The 14791-nt window shown below is 41.5% G+C and overlaps 1 protein-coding gene across 1 annotated transcript in view; it reads right to left on the bottom strand.

Annotated features, from left to right (window-relative positions):
* Positions 1–14791, bottom strand: part of si:ch211-197n1.2 (EF-hand calcium-binding domain-containing protein 6) — an 87232-nt gene that overhangs the window by 37801 nt on the left and 34640 nt on the right. The window contains exons 11-12 of the mRNA XM_014195541.2: positions 13810–13875; positions 9650–9760 (exon numbers count right to left, since the gene is read on the bottom strand). Of these exons, the coding sequence (XP_014051016.1) occupies positions 9650–9760; positions 13810–13875 (177 nt within the window). The remainder of the gene's footprint in view (positions 1–9649; positions 9761–13809; positions 13876–14791) is intronic.

Below are 14791 nucleotides of genomic sequence, written 5' to 3'. Positions count from 1 at the left end.
ACATTTGCACCATTAAACTACGCTCTCTGGTTGATCTGATCAATATGCAAAGGGTCTGTCTGTCTGTCTGTCTGTCTGTCTGTCTGTCTGTCTGTCTGTCTGTCTGTCTGTCTGTCTGTCTGTCTGTCTGTCTGTCTGTCTGTCTGTCTGTCTGTCTGTCTGGCCGGCCGTCCGTCTGTCCGTCCGTCTGTGTGTGTAAGTCTGTGTTTGTTTTTCCTAGGGTATCTAACAAGGCTTTTCATAAATTAGGACACCCAGTCCACAAAACAAGTCTGCTTTCTGTCTATGTAACAAAAAGTGTATATTTTTGGGGGCAAAACAAACAAGGGCTTGAGAGGCCATTATTGGAGGGCATCTGGGAGGGCAGTGCTGGGTTGGCAGTGACCTCTGCCAAGTTACTTGGTCCTTTCTAGCTCAGTTGGCAGAGCATGGCGCTGGTAACGCCAAGGTAGTGGGTATGATTCCTGGGACCACCCATACGTCAAATGTATGCACGCGCAACTGTAAGTTGCTTTGGATAAAAGCATCTGCAAAATGGCATAAATTATTGTTAGTAGCTAAGTAGTCTTCAGAAGCACTTATCAAGGGAGTGTGCTTTTTGGGACACAGCCACTGTTGTACAACCCAGCCCAGCATGGGGTGACCATTTCCATGGCACAGGGGTCATTGTGATGTCAGAGGCTGGGCCCTGGGGTATTATTTGGAGTCAGGGGGTCAGAGGAGATGGCATCACAAGTAGCAGGGGGAGAAACCCAATACGGCTACAACTGAAACACTCAGAGAGCCCAGCTAACAATAATACCACAAGTACGACCAATAACAACATGTTAAAAAACAAGTAAACTGAAAAAAATATGTATATACAGTAGTGTATAGCAACTCACTTCAATTTACACAGGAAATCTATATAACCATATCAACTTGAAAGATGGCCAAATAAATACTCACTCATTTAAGTAAATATATTTGATGGCCTTCTATTGGAGCACAACTGGGTCCAACAATCCTCAAGGTAAAAAATATTATATTTTCACTTTTTGAAAAATGGAAGATAGAAGATCTAGGAAGCTGCTTTTTACTGCTAGTAAAAAGGCTGCATTATGAGTGCTACTAGGAATCCTTGCTCCATGTACTGTATGTAATAGTATACAGTGCATTCGGAAAGTATTCAGACCCTTTGACTTTTTCCACATTTTGTTACGTTCCTCTTCAAAGGGGGAGACACTCTAGACCCAAACTGCTACAGACCTATATCCATCCTGCCCTGCTTTTCTAAAATCTTTGAAAGCCAAGTTAACAAACAGATCACCGACCATTTCGAATCCCACTGTACCTTCTCCACTATGCAATCTGGTTTCCGAGCTGGTCATGGGTGCACCTCAGCCACGCTCAAGGTCCTAAACAATATCATAACCGCCATCGATAAAAGACAGTACTGTGCAGCTGTCTTCATCGACCTGGCTAAGGCTTTCGACTCTGTCAATCACCGCATTCTTATCGGCAGACTCAATAGCCTTGGCTTCTCAAATGACTGCCTCGCCTGCTTCACCAACTACTTCTCAGATAGAGTTCAGTGTGTCAAATCCTAGGGCCTGTTGTCCTGACCTCTTGCAGTCTCTATGGGGGTGACACAGAGTTCAATTCTCGGGCCGACACTTTTCTCTGTATATATCAATGATGTCGCTCTTGCTGCTGGTGATTCTCTGATCCACCTCCACGCAGATGACACCATTCTGTATACATCTGGCCCTTCTTTGGACACTGTGCTCACAAACCTCCAAACGAGCTTCAACGCCATACAACACTCCTTCCGTAGCCTCCAACTGCTTTTAAATGTTAGTAAAACTAAGTGCATGCTCTTCAACCGATTGCTGCCCGCACCCTCCCGCCCGACTAGCATCACTACTCTGGACGGTTCTACAGCCTTTTTCTAAAATTAATTTAAAATAAAGAATTCTACACACAATACCCCATAATGACAAAGTGAAAAACAGGTTTAGACATTTTTGCAAATGTATTAATAATACCAAACAGAAATACCTTATTTATATAAGTATTCAGACCCTTTGCTATGAGACTCAAAATTTAGTTCAGGTGCATCCTGTTTCCAATGATCATCCTTGAAATGTTTCGACAACTTGATTGGAGTCCACCTGTGGTGAATTCAGTTGATTGGACATGATTTGGAAAGGCACACACCTGTCTATATATGGTCCCACAGTTGACAGTGCATGTCAGAGCAAAAACAAGCCATGAGGTCGAAGGAATTGTCCGTAGAGCTCCTAGACAGGGTTGTGTCGAGGCACAGATCTGGGGTAGGGTACCAACAGTTTCTGAAGCATTGAAGGTCCCCAAGAACACAGTGGCCTCCATCATTCTTAAATGGAAGAAGTTTGGAACCACCAAGACTCTTCCTAGAGCTGGCCACCCGGCCAAACTAAGCAATCAGGGGAGAAGGGCCTTGGCCAGGGTGTGGACCAAGGACACAATGGTCACTCTGACATAGCTCCAGAGTTCCTCTGTGGAGATGGGAGAACCTTCCAGAAGGACAACCATCTCTGCAGCACTCCACCAATTAGGCCTTTATGGTAAAGTGGCCAGACATAAGCCACTCCTCAGTAAAAAGCACATGACAACCCGCTTGGAGTTTGCCAGAAGGCACCTAAAGGACTCTCAGAACATGAGAAACAAGGTCTGAGAGTCTTTTAGGGGGCAAACAGGCTTGATCAAAATTGACTTGCATACATCATTTGTGAGTTATATGTATGTTTGTGTGTGTATAAGCATGACAATCTTATGGTCTGATGAAACCAAGATAGAAACTCTTTGGCCTGAATGCCAAGCGTCACGTCTGGAGGAAACCTGGCACCATCCCTAAGGTGAGGCATGGTGGTGGTAGCATCATGCTGTGGGGATGTTTTTCAGTGGCAGGGACTTGGAGACTAGTCAGGATCGAGGGAAAGATGAATGGAGCAAAGTACAGAGAGATCCTTGATGAAAACCTGCTCCAGAGTGCTCAGGACCTCAGACTGGGGCGAAGGTTCACCTTCTAACGGGATAACGACCCTAAGCACACAGCCAAGACAACGCAGGAGTGGCTTCGAGACAAGTCTCTGAATGTCCTTGAGTAGCCTAGCCAGAGCCCGGACTTGAATCCAATCGAACATCTCTGGAGAGACCTCAAAATATATTTTGCAGCGACTCTCCCCATCCAACCTGACAGAGCTTGAGAGAATCTGCAGAGAAGAATGGGAGAAACTCCCAAAATACAGGTGTGCCGAGCTTGTAGCGTCATATCCAAGAAGACTCAAGGCTGTAATCGCTGCCAAAGATGCTTCAACAAAGTACTGGGTAAAGGGTCTGAATACTAAATTTGCAAACATTTGAAAAAAAACGGTTTTTGCTTTGTCATTATGGGGTATTGTGTGTAGATTGATGAGGGAAATATCTATTTAATCAATTTTAGAATAAAGCTGTAATGCAACAATGTGGACATATTTTGAAAAAGTGAATACTTTCCGAATGCACTGTAAATACAGATACATATACAGTACATATACAAAGCTGAAAGAAATTACTTCAAAACAGGTAAAAACTGAGATACTGAAATTCTTGCTGCTCCCTCTGCACTGTGGTAAATAACGTCAAACTGAAAAACAGAGTGAGAGATAGATATAGAGAATTCTCCATCGTTTGCCGAGACAAGACACCCAGAGATAACTTGGTGAATAGTCCTCTTATTCCCTTTCTCCATCCCATCCCAGGGTAAAAGAGTAGAGATGGAGGGATAAAAAAGAGCCTAACTAGATGCACATTTTACATTGAAAACTGTATTGTTCGATTCCTAATCTGGCCCACCATCTGAGAGGAGTGCCGTGCATGTCGGAGAAGGGAGGCCTGAATGGGAGGACGAGAGCCAGGAGCGCTGAGACAGGGGACTGGGGGGTGAAGGGGAGTAACTGGGGGGAGGATGGGGAGGGTGGCTAGGCTTTGGCTTTACGGAGGGGATCAGGGTGGGTGGAAGTTCAGAATGGATGTTTCTTTTTCTCCAAAGAGGGGGGAACTTTGTATTTGACTGTTGTTTGTATCTGTCTTTCAGGGGGCCTGATCCCCGCCAGGCCGTCCGGGACGTACTGGGAGATGCCCTGTGTGTGTGAGAGAGTGTGTGACAGTGTGTGTGAGAGAGTGTGTGAGAGAGAGAGTGTGAGAGAGTGTGTGACAGTGTGTGTGAGAGAGTGTGTGAGAGAGAGAGAGAGAGAGAGAGAGAGAGAGAGAGAGAGAGAGAGAGAGAGAGAGAGAGAGAGAGAGAGAGAGAGAGAGATTGGATCTACCCCTCTCCTTCCCTACAGCTGCAGGCTCAGAGGATTAGGCGTCATCCACAAGGCAACATTACAACAAGTAGCCTTTGAACAAAAGTCATGGATACTATTAATGAGATGGTAATCCTTAATGGAGCTACCTCCCAGTAGTGATTATACTCACATGGGAAGAATGTCCGAAAGTCCTGGACGCAACTCCCTCAACAACACTGTGGCCATTGTTATTGTTACCATAGGCCCTGGTCCGAGGCCTAAAACCAAGTTGTACTGCTATTGCCCCAACCATCAATACATGTATGCATGCACACACACACACATGCGTATATGCACACGCACACGCTCGCTCGCTCCTACACACACACTCGCACGCACACCTCTGCCTCCTTGCTCTCCACAACACCCTTCCCTCCACCCCTATCACCCTATGAATAAAAAATGAAAAACCCAAAAATGGACAGAGAGAAAAAGGGATGGGGGAAGGCGGGGGGGACAAAGTGTCCTGGCGTGGATTTCTCCCCCTGTGGTTCCCACACACGGATCTGAGCTGGAGCCGAACGTTTTCCCGTTCCCTCCCTCTCCCCTCCTCTCCTCCTTACCAGGAAGACCACACAAACACTGGATGATTTAATCGGAGCCTGTTTAAGCAGTAATGGCCGCCACCTCAGAGACGGAGGATAAGGATGACATCTTTTTTTTGGCTGCATCTTTCTTGGGGGGATTCCAGGAGTCAGAGAGTGGCCTCTGTATGCCTGAGTAAATGCCTCCACCCGTTCAACGGGCCTATGTCACATCAGCGGTGTTTAACACCTCCAAAACTTTTGAGTCCTTTAAATCCCAATTACTCCTTCACACACTCTTACGGCCTCTCATTAACCCAATCACTGTTGAAACTGATCTAAGTGTGGACAATTCTAAAGCATAAATTTTTCAGTAAATACGACAGATGGCAACCTTTTGTCAAAAAGTGTTACCCAAAGTTGTACCTTGCAGGCCAAATTCATGCTTCATGCCAAATTCATGCCAAAAGCATGCTTTTAATCGTGCTTTCAAAATGTCTTGATGGCGACATCCTAAAGACTCTGGCAGGTGCGCTAGTTCAGTGTCACTTTGACTATGTGTGCACGTCATGGTTCACCAGCATCCCCGAACATCTAAAGAATAAACTACAGACCTGTCGAAACAAGCTTGTTTTGTTTCAGCAATATGAGGTAGATATAAAGTAAGAAAGTAAACAGCATAGTGGGTACATTTCTGCAAAAACTATGAGCGTTGAAGTGCGAGGCTGAACTCTTCCGCTGTTTTGGTCCCGTGGCTACCATGCTGTACACAGTCTGAAGTTAGCCTGTACACATGCGCAGTGACTGTGTGAGAGTGAAGTGTTACGTCATTTTGCTACCTTTAAACTCGCTCTATGTACCAATTTGGAGGTTGAGCAATTTAATCTGCTAGGCTGGAAATCTGTAGAGAAAAGGGTTGTTTAATTTGGTCTGGTCCACATAATTATAATTTGGTCTGGTCCACATAATTATTACCGACACAGCTCCCAGATAGCCTAACTATCCAATGATTTTACTTTTATTAGAGATGTTCACCAGTACAATACCAGAGCCAGAGACTCTGATATTGACTATTTCAAATTTAAGACTATCCGGTAAGAACACTTTTCTATATAGTGTTGCTGTTGAGTGGAACAAACTACTACAACAACTTAAAGCTATACCAACGAGATAAAAAAAAAGATATATATGTTAAAAGCTGGCTGATGACTGAAGCCATGTTCATGTCTGTATCTATAATGTATCAATTCTTGTATCTATGTAATGTGTTTCACCATGCACTTTAAGGGACCACAATGGAAATAAGTAATTTACTTTATTGTGTTATTCCATGTTTTAAAAATGTATGTACTGTGTGTGTGTATATGTCTTTTTTTTACTATCAAATAAAATCAATCAATAAATCAACCTTTAAATAATAATACAATTATGATCAGATTATATTAGTGAATCAGAGTTGCCTCTTTTTCTGTCTGATGTTGTTGTACATTTTTGGAGATAGGGTAAAGTTGTCCTTAGAGTAGACACTGATCTTGGGTGAGTTTTGAATTCACAACACTATTGGTTAAGGTTAGGATTGGGTGAGGGAGGTTGATCCTTTATCTGCACCTAGGGGAATCTTGTCTCATGCTGGTTGATATGTTATCTGCTTTCCATCCAAAACATGTCACTCAGGACTGAAAAGAATGGCCTTTGCGAATGTATGTAATACCAAAGAAGAAACACAACAGGCACACTGATTGGCTGGCATATATTGAACTACATTGTTGTTGTCTCAGTTGTTGTTTGAGATTGATTGGGTTTGTACTCGATACCATAGGGAAATGAGAACATGAGTTGTTTGGAGTAGTTGTCTGAACATAAGTTAAGTTTGTTAATTATTCTCACTGTGTTTTGTGTCACAAACCAAGTTTTGGGTATGGTCTGTTATTAGCTGACGTTAATTCCAAAACCATTTATCCAACGTTTCAAACATTGAGCCGCCTCTGCAGCAGGCCTCTGTATGGACAGCCCAGGGCCCTGCCTGACTGATATGTCAAAGTTGAGGACAAACAGGAAGAAAAGGGAGTGAAAATACCACACAGGCACTGACACAGGGGATCAATCCGATTGAAATTATTTAGCTTTTTCTCCGGTTTGAATAAAAATGAGCGCGCTAGACAGTGGAGCAGTTTGATTAGGGAGATCCTAAGTCCCCCAGAGTCTCGGGTGGCTTTTCTCTCCTCCTTTGCTAGCATAAAAGTTTTCTTTCTCTCTTTTCAGGGCTCCCTTGGTACCCAGGCCTTTCCACACTGTTGGTATTACAAAATCCCCATTCAAAATAACCCTTGTCACCTGTCAACTAAGCCAGGCTGGTTTTCTAGGTCTTTATCCCATACACACACACACATGTGCATACACACACACACACACACACACACACACACACACACACACACACACACACACACACACACACACACACACACACACACACACACACACCCCCACACACATACACACACACACACAGAGACACAGACATCCACAAATCCGAACCACACACACCCACCCACGCTCACACACTAAAACCACATGTCTGGGAGCAGTTACTATAGCAGTTTAAAATTCATTACCCTGTTCAATTTAAGAAACGTTTACACTGGGATGGTGTTTGTTGGCCATTCATTGGATGGTGCGAGGCAACTTGGGGGTTCACGTGCATAAGATGCTGTCCTCTCACTCGCCCATCACGTTTAACCTTGTTGACCTATATATCGTCAATTCTAACTTTGTGTCAAGTGAATAGGAACAACTTGAATAAATGATGAAAAATTATATATTTGAAAATAATAACATACTTATTTGTGTAATATCAGGATTTAATCTACAGTAAAATTGCTCTGAATTCAATTGATATCTATAGATGTGGGATCCTAATTTGTTCACTCCTTTTTTGCTGAGAATTTTTTGTGATTTACACAAATTAAACCCACACTAACACATAGCTATATAAACAGTATTGCACATTCATGTAGCCTATTTCGGACAGCTAATAGCCTAGACACCAATCAAGGAACATTATGGACTAAACGTTCAAATCTGCAGGATTATTTTTCTGTGACAATATAACATATTATGTCAAATTAAGATCCTGGAAGGTCTGACAACTTCCCAACCTTGTGAAAGATGATCATATAGAATATAAAAAGGATCTTAATGACTTCTTGTCATAAAACAGATAAAGATTATTATACCGTAGATTACATTTTTCATAAATCATGTTCTTCTTCCAGGAAAACACACTACCAAGTAGTGTGTGATTCTTAGAGCCTAAAACACAGGGCAATATAAAAATGCTGAAAATACTATGAATCCAAATCTACATTCAAGACATTACTTGGTGAAATAAAATACATGTTTTGACTGGCCTTCTGCAGTCTAAAAGGAATATTAAAACAATTGAAAATCAAAACAAATAATTAAGTGTGGAATAGTATTCTCAAAGTTGTCAATGTCAGCAATGTTTCAGGATGCAAACAAAAACAATAAGCTACAGCGGTGGGAATACATACGACTCCAATGTTTTTTTCCAAGTTTCCTGAAAACTTTTTTGAACATAATTTATACAAAATATGTTTAAACATATTTTTGGGGAAATTCTATATGATTATCCTTTGAATTAAAATGTTTCACAGGAATGTAAAATAAAAAAAAGGTTCTGTTCCATATTCCATTATGAACCCCAAAAAAAGAACCAAGCAAGAAGAGCAATATTAGTTTATTTTGAGGTTTGAAAGGTTATGGAGGATGATTACATATAAATATAAATGAACAGTACTGGACCATAAACCTCTCCATAAAACTTTACTGGCTACTATTGTACTTCATTTGACATTACTTTATGATCTTCTATGATTTTCCTAGGATTGATTCAAGATTTAGGATTTCTAAATGAGTGTGCAAGACTCTATTTAACCAATAACTAAAAGAGGATCTATGTTAGTTAATTGTAGAGCCTTAACCCTTTACTTCACAATTTGTATATAATAGTGGTTTAGGGCAGTAGTTCTCAACTGGTTTTGCCTCAGTACCGAAATTGAACCAGGTTGTCTCAGTCACAATCCAATATTCGCAGCGTGATTTTTTTGTTGTTGCAAAAATGCAATATGGAAACTTTGTTTAATCCTATATTGATAGTAAATGTACAAATTATATGACAAGGGAACAACAGTCCCACCTTTTCCATTGTCAATAATTACATTTTGCCCATATTCTCGATGAAGAATGTTAATCTCACTGCTTTGAGACCACAAAATAGTTCAGAGAATAAATTATTTTTAAATATAGGTTCAGTATCACTTATACACATTTTATACCTAGTCATTTAAGTTCCGACTGTAGTATTTGTACTATTTTTACTCAGACACCCGCAACCCATTCAAAGCCTCCCACAACCAAAATGTGGGTCCACCAGTTGAGAATCGCTGGTTTAGGGGAGGTTTACAACATGTGCCGAAAATGGAGACAGAGCTAATTAACAACAAATAAAAAGAAATGGGTGAAGATGTACTACATTTTAAAGCTGCATTCAGGGAGCAGAGTGGAGAGATTTCACTGAAGAGAGAGAACGAGAAAGTAAAAGAGAGAGAGTGAGAGAGAGAGAGAGAGAGAGAGAGAGAGAGAGAGAGAGAGAGAGAGAGAGAAAGGGGGAGGCAAGGTAACACCAGTGCAGTGAAGGGATGGTGGAGTGGTCAAGGAGAGAAGGGGTGGGGGTGAGTCGGGGGGGATTACCTTGTGTCGAAAGCGGCCATGAAGACGGGGTACTGGACATTTCCGTCCTTGTCCAGGGGCAGCCTGTCCAGCAGCTGTTCAAACTCAGGTTCCGCGACCTCCAGGCCGAATCTAGAGAGGGTGTGTGTGTATGTGTGTGTCCAGAGGGGTTAACGGTGCAAGAAAAGGGTTGGAGGGGGGACAAAAGAGAGGCATTGGGTCAGAACAGAGGGTGGTCATCCGGCCCAGTCACTTAGCCATGGCCCACAATGCCCCTGAGCAGCCACTGGTCATTAGCCCTCTGACAAGGCCCCCTCCTCACCCCACACAGCCGGGTCAAGGGTCAATCAGCTCTCTCTCCAGCCATCACATTGAGATGGACACATCCTCTCTCAATCAGAGGATTAATGGTGCACAACGATGTCACACACAAATATATGCTCATACACTCAGACGCAGGCAGACACACACATATATATACACACACACACACATGCAGTACACCTCAAACTAGTCAACCGGAGAAATACACATAGAGGCAAATTAACTTAGCACAGATTAATTTGGCATTTTCAAAACAACATATCTGGATGATTGAGGGTTATATAGACGAAGACACCTTCATCTAGTCTACATGAGGAGGACATATACAGTTATTTTCAATCGCTTTGGTGCTCTTTTGTATGTTGTGAATTTGTATGTTGTGAATTTTCCATTTTCAAAACTATTTACAAAACTCCAAACTGGTAACACTTGTAACGCAGCAAGTTTTATGTTCAAAACCTTATTGTGCATTAATTTTTGTTTGGAGACATCACAACCATTGATCCAAAATATAAGTGGAATACCATGTGGAATACCATGAGATCCTCGATTTAATCACCTACACACAAAATAATGATATCTTCTCAATTTAGTTATTTCAACAACCCGGGTTAACCCAATAGCAAAAAAATGAAAGAAACATGTTTCAAAATTGCCATTTGAATGTAAAATGCTACAGTACAGTAAATTACAGTACGTTACACTGATTTCACATTTCCATCATTTTTATCCCATCAAAGGTGTGATCATTGATGACATCTTTCACAATCATTTAAGCAAAAAATAAATGTATTGTTCAGATATAATTACAACATAGGTGTAATGTAATCAAATTAAACAAATTAAACCAGAAATGGAAGTTTCAGTAGAATCGTCATGTGCTTGCTCATCTGGCTGAAATAATTAGTGTTAATGATAGTGGAAGAAGTTTACATAGTGAGATAGTTAAGCCTATATCTTTGAGATATCTTCCAGTAAAACCAATGCCTGTAAATGCTTAAAGTTTAAAAGGTATAGCCTAAAGGGCCATCCACACCAAGGATGATAACTATAACGATAACTATAACGACAAATTATCCATAACTATAAACGTTGGCGAGCATCCACACCATTTATCGTTCTGCAGTAGGCCTACCCCTATCAGTCAACTGATTCATGCATCCTACTGTACGCTGTAGGCCTATTTCATGTTTCATGTTAATTAATTGTTAATTAATTCTGTGTTCCCGGTAGAAAATGACCACCCTATTATAGCTGATTATAAATCCATAATAATACATATATTATCACCTAATGGTGTGTTAGATCTTTTTTATCAACTTATGTTCTTGTGAACATTACAAGTCTGAACTTCTATTTGCTATTATTTGGCCTGTAGGCCTTAGTGACCTGAGCTCATACAACTCGTTTTTGAGTAAAAAAAGCATAATGTATGGATTATTTTGACTATAACAAATACTCAGATGAAACATATTGTGCGATTTATCACAGACTACTTTGTGTCAAAGTTTAACAAGGACTCTCTCCTCCTCACCAGTGTCATGATCAAAGATAAGATCAAGAGCCTCACATACAATTATCGTTTGGTCAGTGTGCTGCCACAGAATGAATTGTGAGCAAGACTTCAAAAAAGCCTTGAATGCAAGAGCTGCGAGAAAAGTTCAATATATTATTGAAACAATGTTGCGATTGTTTGAGAGAATGCCAACAGGTGTGGTTACCGTGGGGGAAAGATTCTATTGGGGAAGGTTCCCGTGGGGGTTGCCATGGAAGCCAAGAAGGGGAGTGAGGTGTGTGTGTGTGTGTGTGTGTGTGTGTGTGTGTGTGTGTGTGTGTGTGTGTGTGTGTGTGTGTGTGTGTGTGTGTGTGTGTGTGTGTGTGTGTGTGTGTGTGTGTGTGTGTGTGTGTGTGTGTTCAAACACACATGCATGTGGAGGTCTGGGAGAGGAAGTGTGTCCATCTGATGAAGGGGCAAGTGCCTGAACTCAATTTTATTCACTAATTGTAGTCTATCCCGTTCATATCAAATGACCGGTCATTTTTGACGGGAATACCACAGGTGTAAAACACCCAAAATGTAATGAAAGTCATCAAAATGTATTTTGTGTGTTCAGATGCTCTGTGTGGACAAAGACATGGAACATTATGACAATCAGATTAAATTAACTACATTTTTCAGAGAGAAAACTTGTAAATCGGTGGTAACACAGTGCTTCAGGTTATGTTCATTGTCATAGTGACAACTGCAAATAATTATTCAATGTACATGTAATGATTTTTTTTCTTAACTTAATAAATGTAGCAAATCAACAACAAACGCTGTTCAGCCTGCGCATCTTTTACATTATGTCATCATGATTTCCATTTTTCTAATGATTGTCAATTCGTTTGGTTCTTCTTTTTCGCTGTGCTTTCTCTCTGTCTGTCCCTGCATTAATGCTACAATGTTATCATCACTTGCCAAAGTGATCACACCAATGCTCCGTAACTTTCCCCGACAGTTCATTTGGCCTAGGCCTATTTTACATTCAGCAATTAGCAAGAGCAAGCCTGCTTCTCGCCACGAAAAGGCGAGTAGGTCTAGTATAAAAAAGGCTAAAAAGATATGTCCTATAGCTTTTGTAGCCTTTAGATTTTCCTGGGATTTCACGTGAAGAGGCATGGCGGAGAGGCTTGCGTTGCCTATAGCCTATAGTGCGCACAGGAACAGCTAGAAGAGAGAGGCTACAGATCTGTAATCGAAGTAAGAAGCTAAATATCAGCTACATATTAGGCCATTCATTAGATAAATAGTGGGGCTATAAATATTGATTCGTCAAAGTGTAAGAAAAAAAAAGTTACAAAAATATTAAATGGCAGATCTGTGCGTTCTTCCAGGCTGCGCTCTGGAGTCCCAGATGCGCAAAACTCCACTATTGATTAGGCCTACGTTTTTAGACAAGGCAATTATTCTACCTAGGCTACAACAAGATAATGCAATGAGGAATGTTTTGTTATCAAGTGAGTACACAAATATTGTATAGGGCTGCAAACTGCAGTGATGTAGACTAATTTGAATTGTCCCGCTCAAACGTCCTGTTTTGAATGCTTCATGCCGAAATAACAGCCTAGGCCTGATTATGTAAGCATTTGGATCAGTTATGGGTCTATTCTCGACAGTTTACAAGGTCCAGAAAGGTACATTAGCAGGCTACTCATATCGTGTACATTTAGCAAGCAAGATCAAGCAGGAATCTCTCCTCAATATGCTAGCAGTAGTAAATAAAAGTAAGTGTAGCCTACAACAAGCTATTGTAATCTAGCTTTTCCTGGGACTTCAAGAGCTAAGAGGAATAGCTGTAGCTGATAGGCAGTTGAGAGGCAGGGTGCATAATTTCAAAGAGAACCATGAAGACAGACTAGATGTGTAGCCTAAGATAGAACCGTATGCAACCCATTCATTAGCTAAATCTTGGGCCTAATACTGCAGTGAATAGTCTATAACCAATGAATTTACACAGTGAAATATATTTTTTTATAAAACTATGAAATGACATGGACTTCCCGAGTGGCACAGCGGTCCAAGGCACTCCAGTGTTTGAGGCGTCACTACAGATCCGGGCTCGATCCCGGACTGTGTCACAGCTGGCCGCGCCCGGGAGACCCACGGGGAGACGCACAATTGGCCAAGAAAATAGTAAAAATAAAGAAATATCCTGGAATAAGTAGGTGTGTCCAAACTTTTGACTGGTACTGTATGTGAAACAACAATGCGCTTCAAATTAAATTAGCTGGACAATCCAAGGATGTTCTAAAAAGGGCACCTCAATACAACAAAGCCAAATCATACGAGAGGAACAGGAGAGGGAACAAAATACCTGCTCTCAATCGCTGCTCGAAACTCCTCCTGGCTCACCACCCTCCTGTGGCATTTATCAATGCTCCTGTAGGAGAGACAAAACATCTCAATAAGACCAAGACAAATGTTAATGAGACAGATGTATTATTTCACTGACCTCCATGTTGAACTCCACTCAACATTTGTGCCAAGTACGTATGTATTCACAGTTCACAGTTCAACATAATCACAAACGTTTCGGACTGGGTCAGTTAAGTTTTTTTTTTAGCATTAGGACAGCTTGGGCTTTGAGTTTGGAAAGGTTGTTTGAGTTTGGAGAGGTTGTTTTCTATTGAAAAGCAGCAAGGACCAGCGGACATAGGCTGGTTCATTTCCTGAAGTGAAGAGGTACTTTAAGGGCTTGCTCTTAATGAGGTATGACTATGGTGAAATGTTGGAGTTTATGACCTCTGACCAGGCAAAAGCCTGCGTGTGACCCCAATCATATTGAGACACGAAATGTAGAGAAAGGTAGTGGAAAGGGGTAAAGAAGAGGCCTGGTTCACTAAAACACAACACTGAGAGAAAGAGCAGAGATGGAATATCTATATTCACTGCTGCACAGAAGGGCTAGAATCAAAGCCTCATTCTCAAAACTATTCAACACTGAGTATAACAAACATTAAGAACACCTTACTAATATTGAGTTCCCCCCCCTCAGAACAGCCTCAATTTGTCCGGGCATGGACTCTAGAACGTGTCAAAAGCGTTTCACGGGGATAATGGCCCATGTTGATTCCAATGCTTCCCACAGTTGTATCAAGTTGGCTGGATGTCCTTGGTGGTGGGCCATTCTTGATACACACTGGAAACTGTTGAGTGTGCAAAACCCAGCAGCGTTGCAGTTCTTGACACAAACCAGTGTTCCTGGCACCTACTACCATACCCTGTTCATAAGCACATAAATCTTTTGTCTTCCCCATTCTCCCTCTGAATGGCACACATACACAATCCATGTCTCA

This window comes from Salmo salar, chromosome ssa04 (genome assembly GCF_905237065.1).
Source record: "Salmo salar chromosome ssa04, Ssal_v3.1, whole genome shotgun sequence".
NCBI classification, from domain to species: domain Eukaryota; kingdom Metazoa; phylum Chordata; class Actinopteri; order Salmoniformes; family Salmonidae; genus Salmo; species Salmo salar.
This window is presented reverse-complemented; position numbering and strand designations above follow the sequence as displayed.